The sequence below is a fragment of the Bos indicus genome, chromosome 17, assembly GCF_029378745.1.
Source record: "Bos indicus isolate NIAB-ARS_2022 breed Sahiwal x Tharparkar chromosome 17, NIAB-ARS_B.indTharparkar_mat_pri_1.0, whole genome shotgun sequence".
In the NCBI taxonomy this organism is placed as follows: domain Eukaryota; kingdom Metazoa; phylum Chordata; class Mammalia; order Artiodactyla; family Bovidae; genus Bos; species Bos indicus.
In genome coordinates this window covers 69,315,697-69,334,263 of record NC_091776.1, presented here as the reverse complement: position 1 = coordinate 69,334,263, position 18,567 = coordinate 69,315,697, and the positions used below count along the sequence as shown (strand labels likewise).

Sequence of the window (18,567 nt, the reverse complement as noted above, 5' to 3'; positions counted from 1 at the left end):
ATCCCAGTTGTGCCACCTATGAACTGTCAGCCAGGTCTGAAGAAATGAAAAGTAGCCAATATTTACTGAGCGTATCAGGCTTTCTAAGCGCTCTGCATCTATGATTGCTTCCTTGAATCCTTGCAGTAACTCTAAGAGGTAAGCACAGGGCTGTGGCCTGGTACCCAGGAAATGCTCATTAAAGAATTCGCTTTATTATTATCAAATAAAGAGCACAGCCTCCCATTGAGAGCCGTTTTCAGCCCTGGGAGGCTTTATCATTGTAGGATCGTGTAGGGCAGCCAGGTCAGCGGGATCTTGCAGGAAGCTGGGCTCGGGAACCAAAGGTGATCCCCGGCCCCGGAAACACTGGTAATGCCTGCGCGGAATTAGGAGACGGTCCCTAACGCCACGTGATCGTCGCTTCGCCACCACCCTCCCAATCCAGGCCCACCGCAAGCTCTGCGCGCGCTCGCCGGACCCACACTAGGTAGGGGCTTGGAGAAGCCGGAGCGGAGCGAGGCGGGGCCTCCTCCCTGACCGTGAAGGCAATCAGGACCATTAGTGCCCTTAGCAAAGATGGCGGAAGACAGCCCACCGGCCGGACCAATCTGGGGACGAGCTGGCCGTGGGGGGCGCTCACACGAATGTAGCAGGTGGCTCTGCGCGTGCGCCCCGCTTATTGGCGGGTAGACGCTAGAGTCCTGAGGCGGAAGTTTGCCTGAGTGAGGAAGTGTGAGGAGCGAGACAGAGGGCGCAGACTTACGCGCTCTGCGCGCCGAACGTCCTTTATTCATTGGCTACTTTTCCTAACAGAGCGTTGTAAACAAAGGTCGGGATGTCCTCCTGAGGGGTCTGGCTGGGGCCTGTGCGGCCTCGGGCCTCCTGTCGGCGCCAGCCTCCCCGCTACTCCCGCTCCCTCAGCTAGGCCAGACCATCTCCCCAGGCTGGGCCAGGGCCTGGGTTTCTGAGCGGAAGGAATGCCCCAGGCAGCGAGGGCCGGGCCCCGGCGCTGTGCAGCCCAGGACCTGGTGTCCGTTTGGAAGACCTGGGACTGGGTTAAGGGTCGTGATCGCCCGCAGGGCCTGTGACCTGCAGCCCCTGGTCGCCGAGCCGCCACTCCTAACCGCCCCCTACCCACCGTGGGCATCCCTGCCTGTCGCCGTGGGCGGAGGGGGTGGGGGCCCGCGAGGCTATCTGTGGCTGCCCTGAGCCCCTGCCGTGGAAGCCTCCCCAGCAGGCACCAAGAACCCGCGGCACCCACCATGTGCCTCCCAGAGACGGGACTGCTAAGGCCTCGCTCAGGTCAGTCAGGAAGTGGGCTGTCGTGCACCCTGGGAGATTCAGCGCCCTCACTGCCTTGATCCCAGCTGTCACTTTTGGGTGGGGTGCTCAAATGGAGAGTTAATTGATGAAAGCCTGGCGGCACTAAAAATAGGGGTGGAAGCCTCCGAACTCGCACCCACCACCAGCCTCTCTGGCCCTTCCCAGAGCTGGGATCTCGGGAGGTGACTTCCCTGCGCTCTGTTTGCATCTGAGGACAGTGGCTGGGTACCAAAGCTCACCGTCCCAGGAAGCTCTGAGTCACTGACAATCATTAGTAATCAAAGAGGCAGCTAGCGGGACCCAGGGGTTGCTGAATTCCTCGAGGTGAGGGAGAGGCCTGCCTCTCACCATTAAAGGGGAACATCTGTGCTGATTCAGGCCACTTTCCAAGACCTGGGAAAAGCCAAAAGAGCCCAGCCTCGGAGACAAAGGGCAGAAGAGCCTCAGAACCCCCACCATAACTCTAGGAACTGGCTACCTTGCTATCCTCATTACGATCTAGATTTACATGTTCATTTGGGAGCAAGTTCCCACCCCCTGCAGCTGGCTTCCCTTAAGTGTTAAAGTCTCAATCTCTCCCCTTTTTCCTAATTTCTTCCCTGCCACCCCATGGCACCTGCCTTCCTGTCTCAGCTGACACTGGACAGGTGAAGTTGGCACAGTTTACTAGGCAGATACTATCTCGGTGCCCAAGCCCTGGGACTCCTTAGTAATATGAGAGGCAAGGAGACCCACTCCAGCTACTCTCCCAGTCTTTCTTATTCTCAAATGAAGGCTCCCCAGATCCAGCCCCCAGGTCCTTCTTCTAGCCCAGTTTTTCTGGGTGTCTGAGTGCCGGGGAAATGACCATTACAAGGGGCAGAAACTGATGGGGAGACACTGAGGGAGCCAGGCCTGCTGTGGGGGTAGGCATTACTTTGGGGTGACTGCCCCCAACTGTTGCATCTTCTCTTCTGAGGCTTTGTCTGGAAGCAGGACCTCCACGGTGAAACTGACCTTCTTTGCGTGAATGAAACTGTAGGTGTTGTCAAACCGCAGGACATCTGAGGGGAGGCAAAAAGACAGACACTCAGGCAGCCCCACAGAGCTTAGAGACAGCGCTATTTGTTGACTGAGCAAGTCAGTGTGGTAGGTAATGAGGACGAAGGTGGCACAGCGATGGTCCTGAACCTTCTGAAACCCAGACTAGGTGGTTACAAGATGTTCATGAAGAGGGCAAAAGAACATGCCAAGTGCCAGATAAGTGGCAGAGACAGTCACATCTGTTAACAGCTTGGAAGGAGGGGGCCCTATAGACTGAAATCATGAGAAAAGCTTTTTAAAGGAGTTAGAGCTTGAACTGGGCCTTGCAAGGGGGGGAGCAGAGTTAGTAGCAGCAGTACTTGTTAAAATAATGATAGTAATGGCGACAACGGCTATTCCTGTGACTCAGGAAAGGGTTGGCAATCTATATTATTCATGGGAACTCTTGAGTTCAACGTTAGTCTTGTTTTATAGAAACAGGAAGTCACTATGTCACATGTGAGGAAGGGATGGAGCTGGAATTTCCCTCTGGTCTGCACTGCTGCCTGACTTGGGCCCTGGAAAGCCCAGTCCTGTTCATTTTCTGAAAAAAGTAAAATAGGCAACCCTTTTTTTAGGCAAACTTTTTGAACCAGAAATTTATCCCACAGAAAGATAAATGGACAAAGATGCTCAATGCACCCCTACTTGTAATCATAAAAGATGAGGAAAACTAAAATGTTCAAAGGAGAACTGCTTTAAAAGTTTTTATTGAAATACTATACTGGATAAAAAGGAGGTGAGCTTCATGAGAATTAACCAGGGAAACCGTTGACAATATACCCTTAGGCCAAAAAAGCAAACTGCAGAATAGTCTACAGACTGTTTACAACATTTTTGTTAGTATCCGTGAGTGCTTAGCTGCTTAGACATATCCAGCTCTGCGACCCTAAGGACTGTAGCCCACCAGGCTCCTCAGTCCATGGGATTCTCCAGGCAGGATTACTGGAGTGGGCTGCCATGCCCTCCTCCAGGGGATCTTCCCGACCCAGGGATTGAACCCACGTCTCCTGCACTGCAGGTGGATTTGTTACCGCTGAGCCACTGGGGAAGCCCTTTTTGTTAATATATGTAAAAAAAAAAATTTTTTTTGTCTTTGTTATTTGGCCCACCTACACTGACAAATTTTACAGTGTCAAAACTCCTTCAAATATACACTGAATGACAGATGTTAATTCCTATGAATGTGTATGTGTGGGCACATGTCCTATATATTATGGAGACATGTAATGCTCCTAAAGGGATGGAAAATATTTGGTAGGATAATTCACAAGACCTGTTAGTGATTTCTTTGGGAGAGAGAAAATGGGCATGCAGTTGGCAGAGAAGGCTTCCAAGCCTTGGCCAACAAACAGACTGCTTTTAATCTAACCCTTCTTTTTTTGAGTTGTTCCATTCCAGTCAAACACCCCTTCCAAAGAACAGGGTGGGAAAACAAAAACACTAGCTCTGCTCTTTCCGCATCCTTGTCTTCTCTCACTTTTCCCAGCCAAAAAATACCCTGTGTATTTAATCCTGAGATGTAATCTTCCCCTTTTCTGACCCTGGATAAAATGCATAGTTTAACCCAAGGGTAGACATACCACCCACCCTTTTCTCCATGGTATGGACTGAGTAATAACAGCCATCAGTTTTCTCTCTGTGCCAGAGTTCTTCAGGGCCAATGGTGCCTCTGGAAAGAAGGAGACTTCCTCTCTGCCCTGGATGACAGAGCCTTAGCAACCAGAGTCAGTCATGCTAGAGGAGAAGTCTTTGAGCTCCTTGGACCAAGCACCAGGGCTGAGATGACTCTGCCTAGCATGACATTCTGCCCTCAGAAACAAGGAAAGGGCTGTTCTTAGGCCCAGGCCTGAGGGAAGTGGGGGTCATGAATTGCAGTGGTTCATTTTGACACTAATTATGTACTCACAGACTCGTAGAGGCCCCAGAGATCCTCCAGGCTAGGGCTTCTTCACTTTTGTAGGGGAACTGATCCCTACAAAATCTGAGGGCACACAATGTCAGGGCTGAGAATCTGACAGCATACAATTTCAGATCCCACGGAGCCCATCATGGACCCTCTGGGGCAGTGGTTCCCAGTAGGAAGGTTACCATTCTGAAGACAGGTGCTGGGGGTAACCGTGCCCTCTCATTCGTGAAAGAGTCTCAATTAGTGTCCTTTAATTTCTCTTTTATATTCCAGATTAAAATGACAGTGTTAGTTGCTCTGCTGCTGCTGCTGTTAAGTCGCTTCAGTCGTGTCCGACCCTGTGCGACCCCATAGATGGCAGCCCACCAGGCTCCCCCGTCCCTGGGATTCTCCAGGCAAGAACACTGGAGTGGGTTGCCATTTCCTTCTCCAATGCATGACAGTGAAAAGTGAATGTGAAGTCGCTCAGTCATGTCCGACTCTTAGTGACTCCATGGACTGTAGCCTACCAGGGTCCTCTGTCCATGGGATTTTCCAGGCGAGAATACCAGAGTGGGTTGCCATTGCCTTCTCCAGTTAGTTTCTCAGTCATGTCCAATTCTATGCAACCCCATAGACTGTAGCCCACTAGGCTCCTCTGCCCATAGAATTCTCCAGGCAAGAATACTGGAGTGAGTAGCCATTCCCTTCTCCAGGGGATCTTTCCAACCCAGGGATCGAACCCAGGTCTACTGCATTGCAGACAGTCTGTTTTTAATGTCTGAGCCACCAGGGAAGCCCTATATTCCAGATAGGAGAGTGTATTAAATTTTTAGTTATGTTGTGTAGGTGGGTTATAATATGTATGAATTTCATTTCAGGATAGTAGAGGAGACATTAGATACTATTATAAAAGGGAGATGGTTTGTCTTTAAGATTTAAAAGCACTGCTCTGGGGAGCCACAGACCCCAGATTAAGGTCTCCTGCTCTAGCCTACTCCCCTCATTTTAAGGAAAAAAAGAGCAAAATCTAATTACTTAGAGGCAGTTGCTCAAAACACCTGGAGGGTTACTTGCAAAGCTGGACTCAGAACCAGGTCTCCTGGTGCCCAGCTGAGCTGTTTAATCTCCCTACATGTTTCAGCTCTCTGACCACACTGCACACTCCCAGCAGACAGAGTTCAGATCTTTTTTTTTTTCTGAATCTTATTCTTTCCTAGACAAGTACTCTACACTCAGGGCCTCAGGATATATTAGTTGGGAGGAAAACAAAGTGGAATTAGTTCAAACTCTGAATATACTTGGGAAATGACCGGCACAGCCCAGGGAGGGTTCGTGGGCTCCCACCATTGGACTCAGAGCTGTAATTTCTCCACTGGGTGGTTATGCTCTACTTTACAGAGGGTTGCCTGGTTCCCCCAAGGCATCACCTCCCACAGGTCAGCTTGTAACCTAATATCGGGTTCTCAGAGGCTCAGCTCTAACCTCGGCCATGGCCCAGGCAACAGCTGACCCCACCACGCTGTCTTTAAACCTGGGCAGGGGGCGTGGATGCTAGGGCTCTGTGCCTCCTGAGAACGGACGATACGAAGCTCCCAGTCAAGGCCCCGCAGGCAGGTAAACACTCCATCTGACAACATATCCACGAGGAACTAAAATCTGGGATTTGCAAACCTAAGCCTGATTATGTTAAAGAGTTCATGGTCCTACGTGATACTACAGAGAGGCAGTGGGCAGTGATGGAAAATGGGCTGGGCTCTGCTCCTGGGCTCGGGCCAATCACTTCCTGGGTCTGGGACCGTGCTCTCTCCTCTGTCATGTGACCATCTCTAGGGTAGTCTGTGGTCACGAGATCCTGCCCCATTTCTTGCCTGTATCTGACTCTTGGTGTCTACGCACACCACACTGTGGGACAGTATACCTCTATACCCCAGCTTCCCTGTCCTTTAAAATAAAGAAGCTCGGGCTTGCATGGACGAAGTGCTTTACGCCCCGAGGACGACAGTGTCTGGGCTGGCGCTCACCTGATGCCTGATGCAAGGTATACCGCCTTCTCCCTCAGGACCCAGCAGCTCGCTAACAAGCACAGCTCTCCTCCCCGGGGAGCCAGACCACAGAGCATCTGTGAGGAGGGGGCGGTAGAGACTGAGGTTGCCTGGGCTGCGGGGGAGGACACGGATCTGAGGTTTGGGCGGTGGTGTGGACAAGTACAGAGACAGAGACATCTGTGGGACTAGTTCAGAACTGGTGGTGTTGCCATGGAAACAGGGCACAGGGCTTCTCCCCTCTCCGGCACTATCTCCTCCGGGTCTTGCCCTAATAAATAATAATGGGGGCCAGGGTGTGCTGAGTGCCATACAGCAGGTATGATGCTAAGTGCTGCACAGACCTGATCACATTTCATCATCAGGTGTCCCCATGAGGTAGAGAATCTGATCCCCATTGTAGCAATCGGGGGACTGAAGCTCAGGGAGGCCAAGTCACTGGCCTAAGGACTAGTCAGTGGTCAAGTCTATTGCAGCTTGATGACAAAGCCCTTACTGTTACTGATTTTCCATGCCTGGCTCCTCGGCTCAGACAGAGGAAACTGGAGATTTGAGGGGGGTTTTCTGTGTGTGTATGTGTGATTTTTCTGCCTAGAAATATAGTACATGTTCTTTGTAACATAAACTGTATTTGCAGAACCAGTATAGAAAAAACATAAGCCCTCTATGTTTTCTTAAGTTCCCAGAGATAACCACCACTAGCGTTAGCATAGAATCCGCAGACTTCTTTTGACTTTTTATTTTAGTCAAAGTGAGGATATACCATATATGGTATGTCTCATGCCTTATTTTTTTTTTTTTAACATGTTAAGAGTCTGCCTGCAATGCAGGAGACCTGGGTTCGATCCCTGGGTCGGGAAGATCCCCTGGAGAAGGAAATGGCAACCCACTCTTGCCTGGAAAGTCCCATGGACAGAGGAGCCTGGTGTGCTACAGGCTCCCATGGGGTTGCAAAGAGTCAGACACGACTGAGTGACTTCACTTTCAGTTTCAGATATCTTATCCATCACTTTATTCTCTTTAATGTGATATTATATTCTACTGTATAGACGGACCATAATTTATTTAATAAAGCCATTTAACTTATCGTCAGTATCCCAAACTGCTAGGAACATCTGTGTACCTATATCTTTGTGTCCTTGTATAAATATTTCTGTAGGATAAATTTTCAAATGTAGAATTGCTGAGTCAAAGGGAATTTGACCAATATTGCAAAGCTAAGGGAGGTTAAGCACCTTTCCCATGCCAATTTACCATTTTTATTCCTCTTGAGTAAACTTCCTGTTCATGTTCTGTGGTCACTTTTTGATCAAGCTGGATGAGTGAAGCTCAGCAGAGTCAAGGCTGGGTTCTGCTCACCCTGTGATCCCTGCACCTGCCCAGCCTGTTCTGCCTCTCTGATGTCTGGGGAAGGGGCATCCCCCGGAAACGTCTGATAGCGGCAGTCACAGCCCAGGGACACCTGGAACCAGAGAGCAGGTGTTCTGAACCCTTGCAAGCACCCAGCACTGTGACTCACCTTTACCTGGGAGCATCAGGTCAGAGTCCTACCCTGCTGTTAACCAGCTGGGTCACCTTGAGCCTGCCCTCTCACCCCTCCATCCTAGCAAGAGAGGGTGGAACTGATGGCATTCTGCTTCTAGAGCTAACCGTCTGTGAGCTGAAATCCAGGGAGAAAGAGGGACCTCACAGGCAGACAGCTAGAGCAGGGGCTTTGAGGGACTCACAGATGCCAGGATCGCTGCAGGTGAGGCTCCCGTCCTCGGGCACCAGGTGGGCGTTGTACCTCTGGCTGGGCAGCACCTCCCTCATCTCCCCGGCCCGCTGCCGCTCCCCCACCTTAGTCTTCAGGAAAATCCCAAAACCGATGTCCGAGCCGTCCGACATGAACTGCCACCTGCAGGGGACAACCACCCACTCAGACATGACTCCATCTGCACGTGCCCTCTCTAGGGTCCTGTCACCAAGGCTTCTCCCACCCCAGCCCTCCGACCGCCACCTAGGGCGGCAAGCTCCGGTCTCCTGGGAGGCTCCAGGACCTTACCTGAGGACACAGCCCGGGAAGAGGATCTCATACTCCACTTGGTGGGAGGAGCCCCGGGAAATCTGCACGCTGTGCTCATACTGCTGCTTCACCTGGTCCCGCACGTAATACTTCTTGGGGATGTCACCCCCGTAGTTGATCTAGAAGTGGGGCACGGAATGAGCTGGAACAAGCACTGGAGCCAGGGATTCCCTGGTCACCTCCAGTCCCCCTGGGGAAGCCCATACCTTGGATTTACATTTGGGGTTTCCATCAGGGTCAGTCATGGTGCCCCCATACTCTACAGGCAACTGGTCAGGGCTGATATATTTCAGCAAAACCTCCTTCCAGTTTGCTGGCAGGAGAGGGAAGGAAGGAGAAAAAAAAAAAGGATCAGCACTAGGCAGGATTTCATCACAGCCCAGGCAGTCTACACACAAGAGGCAGAACAAAACCCGTCCACCCCCGCACACCAAACACGGGCCCTGGGAGCACAGGACATGCACACAGCTCTTCAGGGGGTTCGAGATGGGCCATCACCCAGAGGACTGCCCTATGCTGTACCAGGAAACAAGAGCAGAGTCATGTCCCCATGGCCTCTGGCCAGCTGGTCAACCTGAGGCAAGCCACTTTGCTCTGAGCCTAGGTCCCCCTGCTGCCTTGCAAGATCATGGTGGGAGGGAAGTGAACTAAGCACTTGAGGAGGTGTTTGTCCTAAACTGTAAAGTGCCCTATCCTTAGGAGAGTGTATCATCACTCCCAGGAAAGGGATACAAATGTCTGAAGTGCAAGCAGGAAGGAACAAAGGGAAGGGCATTCCATGCAGAGGGCACGGCACGTGCGTCAGACAGGAGGGCCTGAGTCAACGCGCTCTGCCCTGGTTAGACCGACGTGAGGGCCCGACCGGGGGTCTCGTCCCCCATCACCCTCTGTGCTCAATCATGACTGAATGAATGCGTCACTGTAGACTAACCTCTTAAGCGAGGTCCCTTGGCTTTACCCCCAGGCACACTTTCACTTCTGCTCTTGTTTAGGCTGTCCGGCAACTGGTGATTTGGGGTATTTTTTTTTTCTCTTATTTTAGTAATCAAACCCTTTCCTGGTAGGAGAGGTGGCCTCAGGTGCAACTAAGGCTGAGATCCACTTCTCTGCCATTTCAGATTCCTAAACGAGTGTCAGCCAGAGGACAGTGTCTTGATCCTGGGAACCTCTCCGTGCTGACTACAGACACCAGACACAGGCAGCAGCTCCGAGTCACAGGGTACCTGCAGCATCCTGTGTGGCCGGTGTGGCCTGGAAACCCACGAGCACAGTCCGGGGGCTCCCAGCCGCAGGGATCTAAAGACCTGCGACTAAGCGACTCCAGGGCCCTGTGCCCGGCCTCGGGGTGCCCGGTCTTGCGGTGCCCGGTCTCGGGGTGCTTCCATCTGTGCTAAGCTGCAGCCCGGGGCGAATTTCTGCCTCCTCTCTGTTGAAGATCTGTGCCTTCCCAGCCCAAGGCGGGTTCGGCTGAAAGGGTTTCAGGTGTGGGTGGGAACATACTGAACCTCCTCCGCAGCCGCTGCCAGGAACCAGAGCTGGGCTCACGAACGTGGTGGGCGGCAGCCACAGAAGAGCCAAAACTCATCAAGAGCCTTTCGCTCAGACTTTTTCTTCCCCCAGCACAGCTGGAGGGTTGGAGTCCGGCCAGGAGCATTCTTCCCATCTTACAGACAGGAACTGAGGCAATAAGGACAGCACTCGTTGCGCCAGAGCCAGCACCAACAGCCAGAGGTCCTGTGCCCTCCAGACTGCTTCGTGCCACACCCAGGCCTCAGCACGTGTTTGCAAAACCTCTGCGTTCAATGTGGTGCCTGAAGGTGAGCATTCAGAAGCCTTCACAATTAATTCCCTTTCCTCCCCCTCAAGTTCAACTCCGGAGAAGGCAATGGTAACCCACTCCAGTACACTTGTCTGGAAAAATCCCATGGACGGAGGAGCCTGGTAGGCTGCAGTCCATGGGGTCGCCAAGCGTCGGACATGACTGAGCGACTTTCACTTTTCACTTTCTTGCACTGGAGAAGGAAATGGCAACCCACTCCAATGTTCTTGCCTGGAGAATCCCAGGGACAGCGGAGCCTGGTGGGCTGCCATCTATGGGGTCGCACAGAGTTGGACACAACTGACGCGCCTTAGCAGCAGCAGCAGCAAATTCAACTCCACAGGTGGCCTTAAGCCACCCATGAAGCCGATCTACTTTTCTAGGCTTTTCTCCCACCCCTCCACGTCATGCTCCAGCCAGACTCGCCCCCTGCTTGTCCCTGGCTGCCTTGATTCCCAAGCATCTTCCCTCTTGGCTTTCCCTTGGCCCGACGTCCACCGGCTTCCCCGCCAACCACTTCTCCATCTCCCTGGCGGGCTCCTCTTTCTCTGCCTGCCCTCGAGCCTGGATATCCCCCACGCGTCAGCCTCTGTTCTGTGGGCGACTAGTCTCATCTCCTTCTCAAGGTCTCATCTGCCTTTGTTTTTGTTGTTCTTCCATCGCTATGTCGTGTCCAACTCTTTGCAACCCCGTGGACTGCCGCACACCCGGCTTCCCTGTCCTCCACCATCTCCCAGAGTTTGCTCAGATTCATGTCCATTGAGTCAGTGATGCTATTTAACCATCTCATCATCTGTCACCCCCTTCTTTTGACTTCAATCTTTCCCAGCATCAGGGTCTTTTCCAATGAGTCAGCTCTTCGGATCAGATGGCCAGAGTACTAGAGCTTCAGCATCAGTCTTTCCAGTGAATATTCAGGGTTGATTTCCTTCAGGGTTGACCCTCTTTCTGAAAAGTCCCAGAACTCCTAACTGGAGTCTGTCCCTAAGCTGTAGGCCCAGGCCTCCCCAACATCTGTACATCTCACAGTCTCCTTAATTCAACCTGGAGCTTTTTCTTCTGGTTGTGTTATTCCCCAGTGGAAGTGACTGCAATGCTCGGTCACTCGTGCCAGACCCCAGGGAGCCATTCTAGATTTATCTTTCTCCCTTCCTACCTCCAGCCAATTGAGTTCCACCTCCTACAGAAGTCTGAAATCCATCCTCTCCTCTCTGTCCCTACCGTCCCCAGCCCTGCTCAGCCTTTCAACTCCACGCGTGTGGACTTTGGCTGTGGTGTGCAAAAATGGTATCTTGTTCCTCACAATCAACAGAGAATCAGATCTTGGCACCTACCCTGCCCCCCGATTAGAACTCCTCTCCAGTGCCCAGGAGCCTGCCAGAGTCAGTGCCAGTGCCCTGGGTTCTCTGCCATCCAGCTCCTGGCACCCGGCTCCCTTCCCATATCATCTCTTGCCACACCCTGCAGTGCACGCTACAGCCACCTTTGCCACAGTGTGCAAAGTCTTTGCTAAGCGCCCTTCTCTCTGCCCAACGGCTTGCTGCCTCGCTTTATCCAGCCGCCCGACTCACTCTATAGCTCGTAGCTGAGGGAGGCATCGCCCCTACCCAGGCTGGGCAGGCTGAGTGCCCCATTCAGTATTCCCATGGGCTCTTCCCTTTTACATGTAACGTCACACACTGCTGTGGTTTTACCCAGGTGGCTCAGTGGTAAAGAATCCACCTGCCAATGCCGGAAACGCAGAAGATGTGGGTTCGATCCCTGGGTTGGGAAGATCCCCTGGACAAGGAAGTGGCAACCCACTCCAGTATTCTTGCCTGGAGAATACCATGGACAGAGGAGCCTGGTGGGCTGCGGTTCATGGGGTCTCACAGAGTCAGACACGATTGAGCACACACGCATGCTCACGCTTGATACAGCTGTTTGTGTCTCCCTTTCCCGAGAGGCCACCAGCTCTTTAAGGGACTCTGTCTTCCCTCTGTGGCCTTGACACCTATTGAGTTCAGGGCCGGGCGCACAGCAGGAGCCTGTGCAACGAGGCTGGCTCTGCTCCTGGGACCCCCTGCTCTGCTCCTGGGACCCCCTGCTCGGCCGCGTCCAGGGCCTCTTCTGGCTTGTGTCCCAGCTTTCTCTTAAAGGGCCCTGTCCTGCTTTATTGCAAGCTCACTGAGAATGAGGGCTGCCATTTCATTCACCTTTGATTTTCCCCAGAGTGTTACAGGAAGAGTTCTCATGAAAACAAAGAGGAAGAAGCCCCTTGCTGGGGCCCAGCCTGCTTCCGGGGTGCCACTGCGCCCCAACCAGAAGAGGGAGCCTTGGCCCTGGCGGCTCGGGCCTTCCCTATGACGCCATTCCCCGTGGGGGTGCTGCCACGCAGCCATGGTTCAGAGAGAATGGGCTACTCACCTCCCAAGACCTGGATCTTCTTACGAGTGTCCTCACTCAGGAAGGGTTTGACGAGGTTGTAGGCCACAGGGAACAGCTTGGGGGCTACAATAGAGACCAGGGCATGTGAGCCCCAGAGCATCCCTAACCATTGCCACGTGAGGATCCCCTGCATCCCTAACCATGTCCATCACGGCCTCCAGCATCGGGCCACACGCTCCCGGGACCATGGAGCCCACGTAGGCAGCCTGTGTGAAGTTCAGCTGGCCTATCTGTACGGGTGGAATGCTCCAACTTCCTCACCAGGCTGGGAGGCTCCAAGGAGGTAAACGCTAAAAGCCATGCGAATTATGAAGCCGTCTGTGTAGTCACAGGTCAGTCTTTGGAACGTGTCCCAAGACCGCCACCCTGACCTTTGGCTCATTCTATGTTTATTCTCCCCCGAATTTGTCCCAGGAACATTTTCGGCCCCTCCTTCCCATTTGGCTTCATCACAGGTAGTTCCCAACTTACCTTTAACGATAAAAAGACGCTTCAGCGTTTCGGGATAATTTTCCTCAAACATGCAAAGAAACTGTGGAAAGAATTCAGCGGGCTCAGAACTGCGCCAAGGAGAGAGGCTCTGCTTCCTCCCGCCTCCCCCACCCCACAGGGCCTCCGAGCACTCCCATCTCTCACCCTCCCACCCCACCCCAGCCCTGGCCCTCACCTCCCCGTAGGCCTCCACGGCCGGCTTCCAGAGATGCTTGAGACCCAGGCCCTCGCAGTCATAGATCAGGGTGGTGGCCTCTATCTTCTTCCCCATCTGCAGGGGGACAAGAGCAGAAAGTCACATCACACGGCCCCGCCCCCAGAAACACACACCGAAGGCCACCCCGGTTCAGGGGAAACACTGATTGTGCCTTGTGCCCACACTGCAACCAGATCTGGGCAGGGCCAGACCTAGAGTTTTCCAAATCAGGATAATTACCCCCAGGCCGGAACTGTGGCCTAGACAAGGTCCCTTCCCGTCTAGATCGCCCTGCTGTCATCCAGGAAATGACTGGGTAGACCGAGATGACATCTGAAGCCCCTTCCATTCTGCAGCTTGACCTGGTTCTGCAGCTCCCTTTCTTCTGCACTCCACATGGCCACGTAGCTCGCAGGCACGGATGCTCTCCGGCCAACAGGAGCCCTAAAGGGGCATCCCCATCTAACGCTCCTCTCGATGCCTCGGCACACACTAGGTGCTCAGTGACCATGGAAGACACTGCTGAAATGTCCCCAAACCTATCACATTGTTTGACTGCATGTTTACAACGACTGAGGAAGAGGGAAAGAGAGAAGACCGTGGCGGCTCCAGCTTGCTCTTCAGTCTTTTTCCTGTAAGAGAGTCAGCTGTCCTTCTCTCTGTCTGAATTGAGTTAGACAAGCACAGAATCTGAGCTCACTGACACCAGCGGCACCCAAATAATCGTCCAAGGATAGGGTGGTCCCGACAAAGACTCCACTGATGCCCAGGCAGCAGGAGAAAAGCAACGACAACATAGTATATTTTTACTTCACTCAGTTTAAAGGATTGCCTCTTCTTTCAACGGCTGAGTCAAAGATCTCTCGTGATGAATGTCACACTGCACTTGAAAATATGTGGGTTGTTTTCAAATCTTTTTTGATATTGATTTCTAACACAGATTCCACAGTGTTAAGAGACCAGACTCTGTATGATTTCAATACCTTTATACCATGAAATTTTTGCACCTTGTTCTATGTCCCTTTGTATGTTCCAGTGTCTCCTGGTTTATAGTCTATGGGAACTTGAATAGAATTCATATCCTGCTGTTGTGTGAAAACTGTATAAATCTTAATTATGTTGAATTGGTTCATAGTGCTTTTTCGTCTACTGTATCCTTCTACTGGAGAAGGAAATGGCAACCCACTCCAGTATTCTTGCCTGGAGAATCCCATGGGCAGAGGAGCCTGGCAGGCTACAGTCCGTGGGATCGCAAGAGTCGAACATGACTTAGCGACTAAACCATCCATCCATCCATATCCTTCTACTTTTCCATTAGTTTCTGAAGAGTCTGATATTGAAATTCTAACTAAAAATCTTAATTTATCAACTTAAAACAGTAATTGCAATATACAGTGAAACTGTAGTTAACTTTGTTCTGTACTTTCTAAGTCTCCTGTAAATGTATCATCATACTTCCATAAATTAAAAAATGACAAAGAAAGAAAAATAAATCAAAGGACTGTCTCTTTTTTTTTTTCCTGACTGCACCATGCTGAACTTCCCCAACCAGGGATTGAACCCCCACCCCCTGAAGTGGAAACAGGGAGTCTTAACCACTGGACTGCCAGGCAAGTCCTGAAGTTCTACCCCTTGTTCTGAGACGACACCCTCCCTATAGTTTGGGGCTTAATTATGGCAATAATAGCTGGTAAGTGTTTCCTCAGTCCTTACTTGGAAAAAAAAAATGAAATCTGGAAACACAGGTCAGTCCCTAAAACTCTGTAATTTCACTGGTCAATGAAATCCACACATCAGGGCCTGAGCCCTGAGGCTGCACTTCAAGCCATGTGTGACATCCAGGCTCCGGCGTGACCGACTCCACTGGGCAAACCCCTCTTCGGCCATGCTGGCCCCCTCACCTTCTCGGTCTGGCGGACACATTCCTGCAGCAGCAGCTCACAGTCCCGCATCTTGGTCTTGAACAAGTCCTGCTTGCTGGCCGAGAGGAGCAGACCCTTGGCGTCCAGGGGACCAATGATGTCGTACCAGATGGGGGAGCCTTCCAAGTCGTAACCGCACATGCCCCCTGACAGGTACTGCTGCACCACCTGGGCCAAGACGGAGGGGCGCCTGGTCAGCAGACCCAGGGCAGCCACCCCTTCCCCGTGTCCAGGGCCTTCCTCTGGGTTTATCCTCCCCTGGGTGCCAAGGATACTCATTCAGTGACTCGGCATCGTCAGACCTTTCCTCTGAAGGCCCCAGGCCCACAGTTCCAGGACTCTGGCCCTGACAGCCCTCACATGGGGTACCGTACTGTCCTACAGCAGTCCCTTGGGCGTGTCTGACTCTTTGTGACCCTATGGACTGTAGCCCACCGGGTTCCTGTGTCCATGGCATTCTCCATGCAAGAATACTGGAGTGGGTTGCCATTTCCTCCTCCAGGGGATCTTCCCCACTCAGGGACAGAACCTGAGTCTCCTTTGTCACCTGCATTGCAGGCGGATTCTTTACATGCTGAGCCATCGGTCAACTTTCGGCCTTGTCAGACCTTTCGTCTGAGGGTCCCAGTCCTGTGGATGCAGGATACAGGCTATGGCTGTAACCGACCTCCTCACGTGGGGTGGGGCGGCATAATCTGTCCTCACCTCTGGAGGCTGCCAGCTCATGATGTTGTCAATGTCCTTTTGCTTCCGGAACTCCACGTGCTGCAAACACATAATCGGGACTTTAATAAAGCGGGGCAGGGGAGGGGGCTGCCCTTAACAGGCATCTAGCAACGGGTGGCAGCACGGACCACAGGTAAGTCACGAGAAAGCCACTGGCAGGAAGAGAAGGCAGTGCCTGTTTCCAAGGTCTCAGCAGCACAGATTGTAATTCTGGTTGGCCCAGAACTATGAAAGCTCTGCTTCCCGGGAAGGGACTGAACTTTGTCCCCCAGGATAAGGCAGTACAGGCTGTGATCAGGGTGGGAGGGCTGGACAGAAGTCCGGGCACGGTGTGATTCTGATGGGCAGGAAGAGAAGCAACCAAGGGTCTCACCTTCCGGAGCATGGCCTCGGATTTCTGCAGGTTGAAGTTTCTTGCTGTAACAGGGAAACACGGACAACAATTAGGCCAGTAGCTTGGGCACTGAGGACTGAGAGACTGTCCTGCTCCTGTGCTGGGGTCCTGGGGGCTCTTAGATCACCCTGCGTGCGGAGGTGGGGTGAGGACACTCACTGAGGGTTTGGGGAGCACCTCGACCCCTGGGCTTGCAGGAAGAACAGGTCAAGGCTCAGGGCAGGTGGGAGCAGCCCTGCAAGTTCAGGGTCAAAAGAGCTCTCTCCTAGTGGATGCAATCAAGTGAAGGATCTTATCTCCTCTCAGGAAAAGCAAACCCTGGACTCCCTTATCATTTAGCCTTCTCCTTCCAAAAAGCTAATCTCCTGCAGGGTCTAACACTCAGTGCTGAGAACTTGACCTTGGGTTCAAAGATGAACACAGCTGCCTGTAATCTGGGGCAGGACTGGCAGTACATTCCAGTAGGATGGGGGTGGCGGTGATGAGCCTCCACTCATCAAAGGGCCCACGCATACCCCAGGGGGACAGAGGACCCTCCTCCTCCCAGGATTCCCAGAAAGTTTCAGAATCAGAGTTCCCCTGGCTCAACGGTTCAGCGCTGAAGAACTGATGCCTTTGAACTGTGGTGTTGGAGAAGACTCTTGAGAGTCCCTTGGACTGCAAGGAGATCCAACCAGTCCATCCTAAAGGTGATCAGTCCTGAATATTCATTGGAAGGACTGCTGCTGAAGCTGAAACTCCAATGCTTTGGCCATCTGATGAGAAGAACTGACTCACTGGGAAAGACCCTGATGCTGGGAAAGACTGAGAGCAGGAGGAGAAGGAGATGACAGAGGATGAGATGGTTGGATGGCATCATTGACTCAATGGGCATGAGCTTGAGCAAGCTTGGGGAGTTGGTGATGGACAGGGAAGCCTGGTGTGCTGCAGTCCATGGGGTCACAAAGAGTTGGACACAACTGAGCGACTGAACTGAACTGAACTGGGTCAACTCTATCTCATGCACAAACCTCGACACGCTGTCCTGCTCACGGTTCAACACAAAGGCTCACCAAGGCCACCTGCTCCCAGACAATCCAGGCAGCCACATGCACTTGCCCCTCACTGTTGTTCTGAGCAGAGACCCTTCTGCAGAGACCCTCAGAGAGGAGGGGGTGCTTCCTCAGCCACGTGACAACCCTTCCAAGAAAATTCTGTGCTGCCACCCTGAGTCCCCGCCTGCCAACATGCTGCCCATCCGTGGATCCTTTAACCATCCGGCATAGCTTGGTGTCAAGTCCATCCACTTCCCTTTGGAGGTTTTCCAGTTTCCCAGCGCCTCTCCTAATGTGTGTGAGCCAGAGCACAGGTGTTATCTACCCTTCTCCAATTAAGCCTAAGAACTTTCTCAGCAAGAGGCCAGGTCCTTAACTCAAGTGCAGCTTCCCGTCAACTGAAACCCCCAAATCCTTTTCACCTGGGCTACTGAGAAGCCTCTATCCCACAGGCTGAGAGGCGGTTTTCTGGATCTCTCCCTATCAGATTTCATCTTGTTATGGTCAGCCACATTGCATTTCTTAAAGAGCTTCTGAGATCCACATTGTGGGCAATTTTGCCATGTGGCCTATGAACTGCCCCTCCCAGCTCGATGTCCTCTGTGGGTCACATCGACATTCAGATCTGCTGACAGCCCCGGGACCTGGGCCAGACAGGCTGCCCTCTGGACTGCCACCGGCCCCTTAATCACTGCTCTCTGGGAGCGGCCGGGCACATTCCCTGACTCTGCTGCCCTGAAACACAGTCCACTCTCCTGCACCCAAAGGATGCAACAAGAGATATGCCCAAAGCCACGCCCGTCACTTGGGCCAGACTTGCGCCTGCAGAAACGGGCAGCCTTGGCTCTGGGGAAGTTCCTTCTCATGGGCCCCTTACAGGTGCCGTCATGGCAGTGGGGGGTGGGCAGCTATCAGAGGAATATGATCTGGGTTTGCATCTCAGCCCTTCCGCCTTCTTCCTGTTTGACCTTGGACAAGATATTGCAGCATCTCTGGCTGAATCACCCAATGAGCTAAAAACACTTGGAAGACACAAGGCACCACGCTGTCATGACGGGGGGATGCAGTCGGACCTGAAAGTGGGGATCCTCCAGGCAAGGGAGGGAACCCCCAACTGTGAAGTCATCTTCCTGGGAAACAGGAGTGGTGGTGAATTGTGAGCCCCTTATCTCAGTGAAGCTCTCTAGTTAAC

At 52.6% G+C, this 18,567-nt stretch overlaps 1 protein-coding gene and 1 long non-coding RNA gene across 8 annotated transcripts in view; one reads left to right on the top strand and one right to left on the bottom strand.

Moving 5' to 3' along the window:
* Positions 1-741: 741 nt before the first annotated feature.
* Positions 742-18,567, bottom strand: part of SEC14L2 (SEC14 like lipid binding 2) — a 28,120-nt gene continuing 10,294 nt past the window's right edge. For all 5 annotated transcript variants that reach the window (XM_070769848.1, XM_019977550.2, XM_019977553.2 and 2 more), the window contains 10 exons: positions 16,321-16,364; positions 15,927-15,986; positions 15,201-15,389; positions 13,279-13,374; positions 13,083-13,143; positions 12,591-12,674; positions 8,572-8,678; positions 8,345-8,484; positions 8,028-8,197; positions 742-2,348 (listed from right to left, as the gene is read on the bottom strand). In XM_070769848.1, the coding sequence (XP_070625949.1) occupies positions 2,218-2,348; positions 8,028-8,197; positions 8,345-8,484; positions 8,572-8,678; positions 12,591-12,674; positions 13,083-13,143; positions 13,279-13,374; positions 15,201-15,389; positions 15,927-15,986; positions 16,321-16,364 (1,082 nt within the window). In that variant the 3' untranslated portion in view covers positions 742-2,217. The remainder of the gene's footprint in view (positions 2,349-8,027; positions 8,198-8,344; positions 8,485-8,571; positions 8,679-12,590; positions 12,675-13,082; positions 13,144-13,278; positions 13,375-15,200; positions 15,390-15,926; positions 15,987-16,320; positions 16,365-18,567) is intronic.
* Positions 1,148-14,797, top strand: LOC109571244 (uncharacterized). Of its 3 annotated transcripts, none has more exons than XR_011561232.1 (3): positions 1,148-1,284; positions 9,484-10,182; positions 12,396-14,797. It is a non-coding gene; the product is annotated as an uncharacterized lncRNA (long non-coding RNA). The 3 variants fall into 3 exon arrangements; XR_011561231.1 differs by adding an exon at positions 4,550-6,296 and having other exon boundaries at positions 9,484-14,797; XR_011561230.1 differs by having other exon boundaries at positions 9,484-14,797.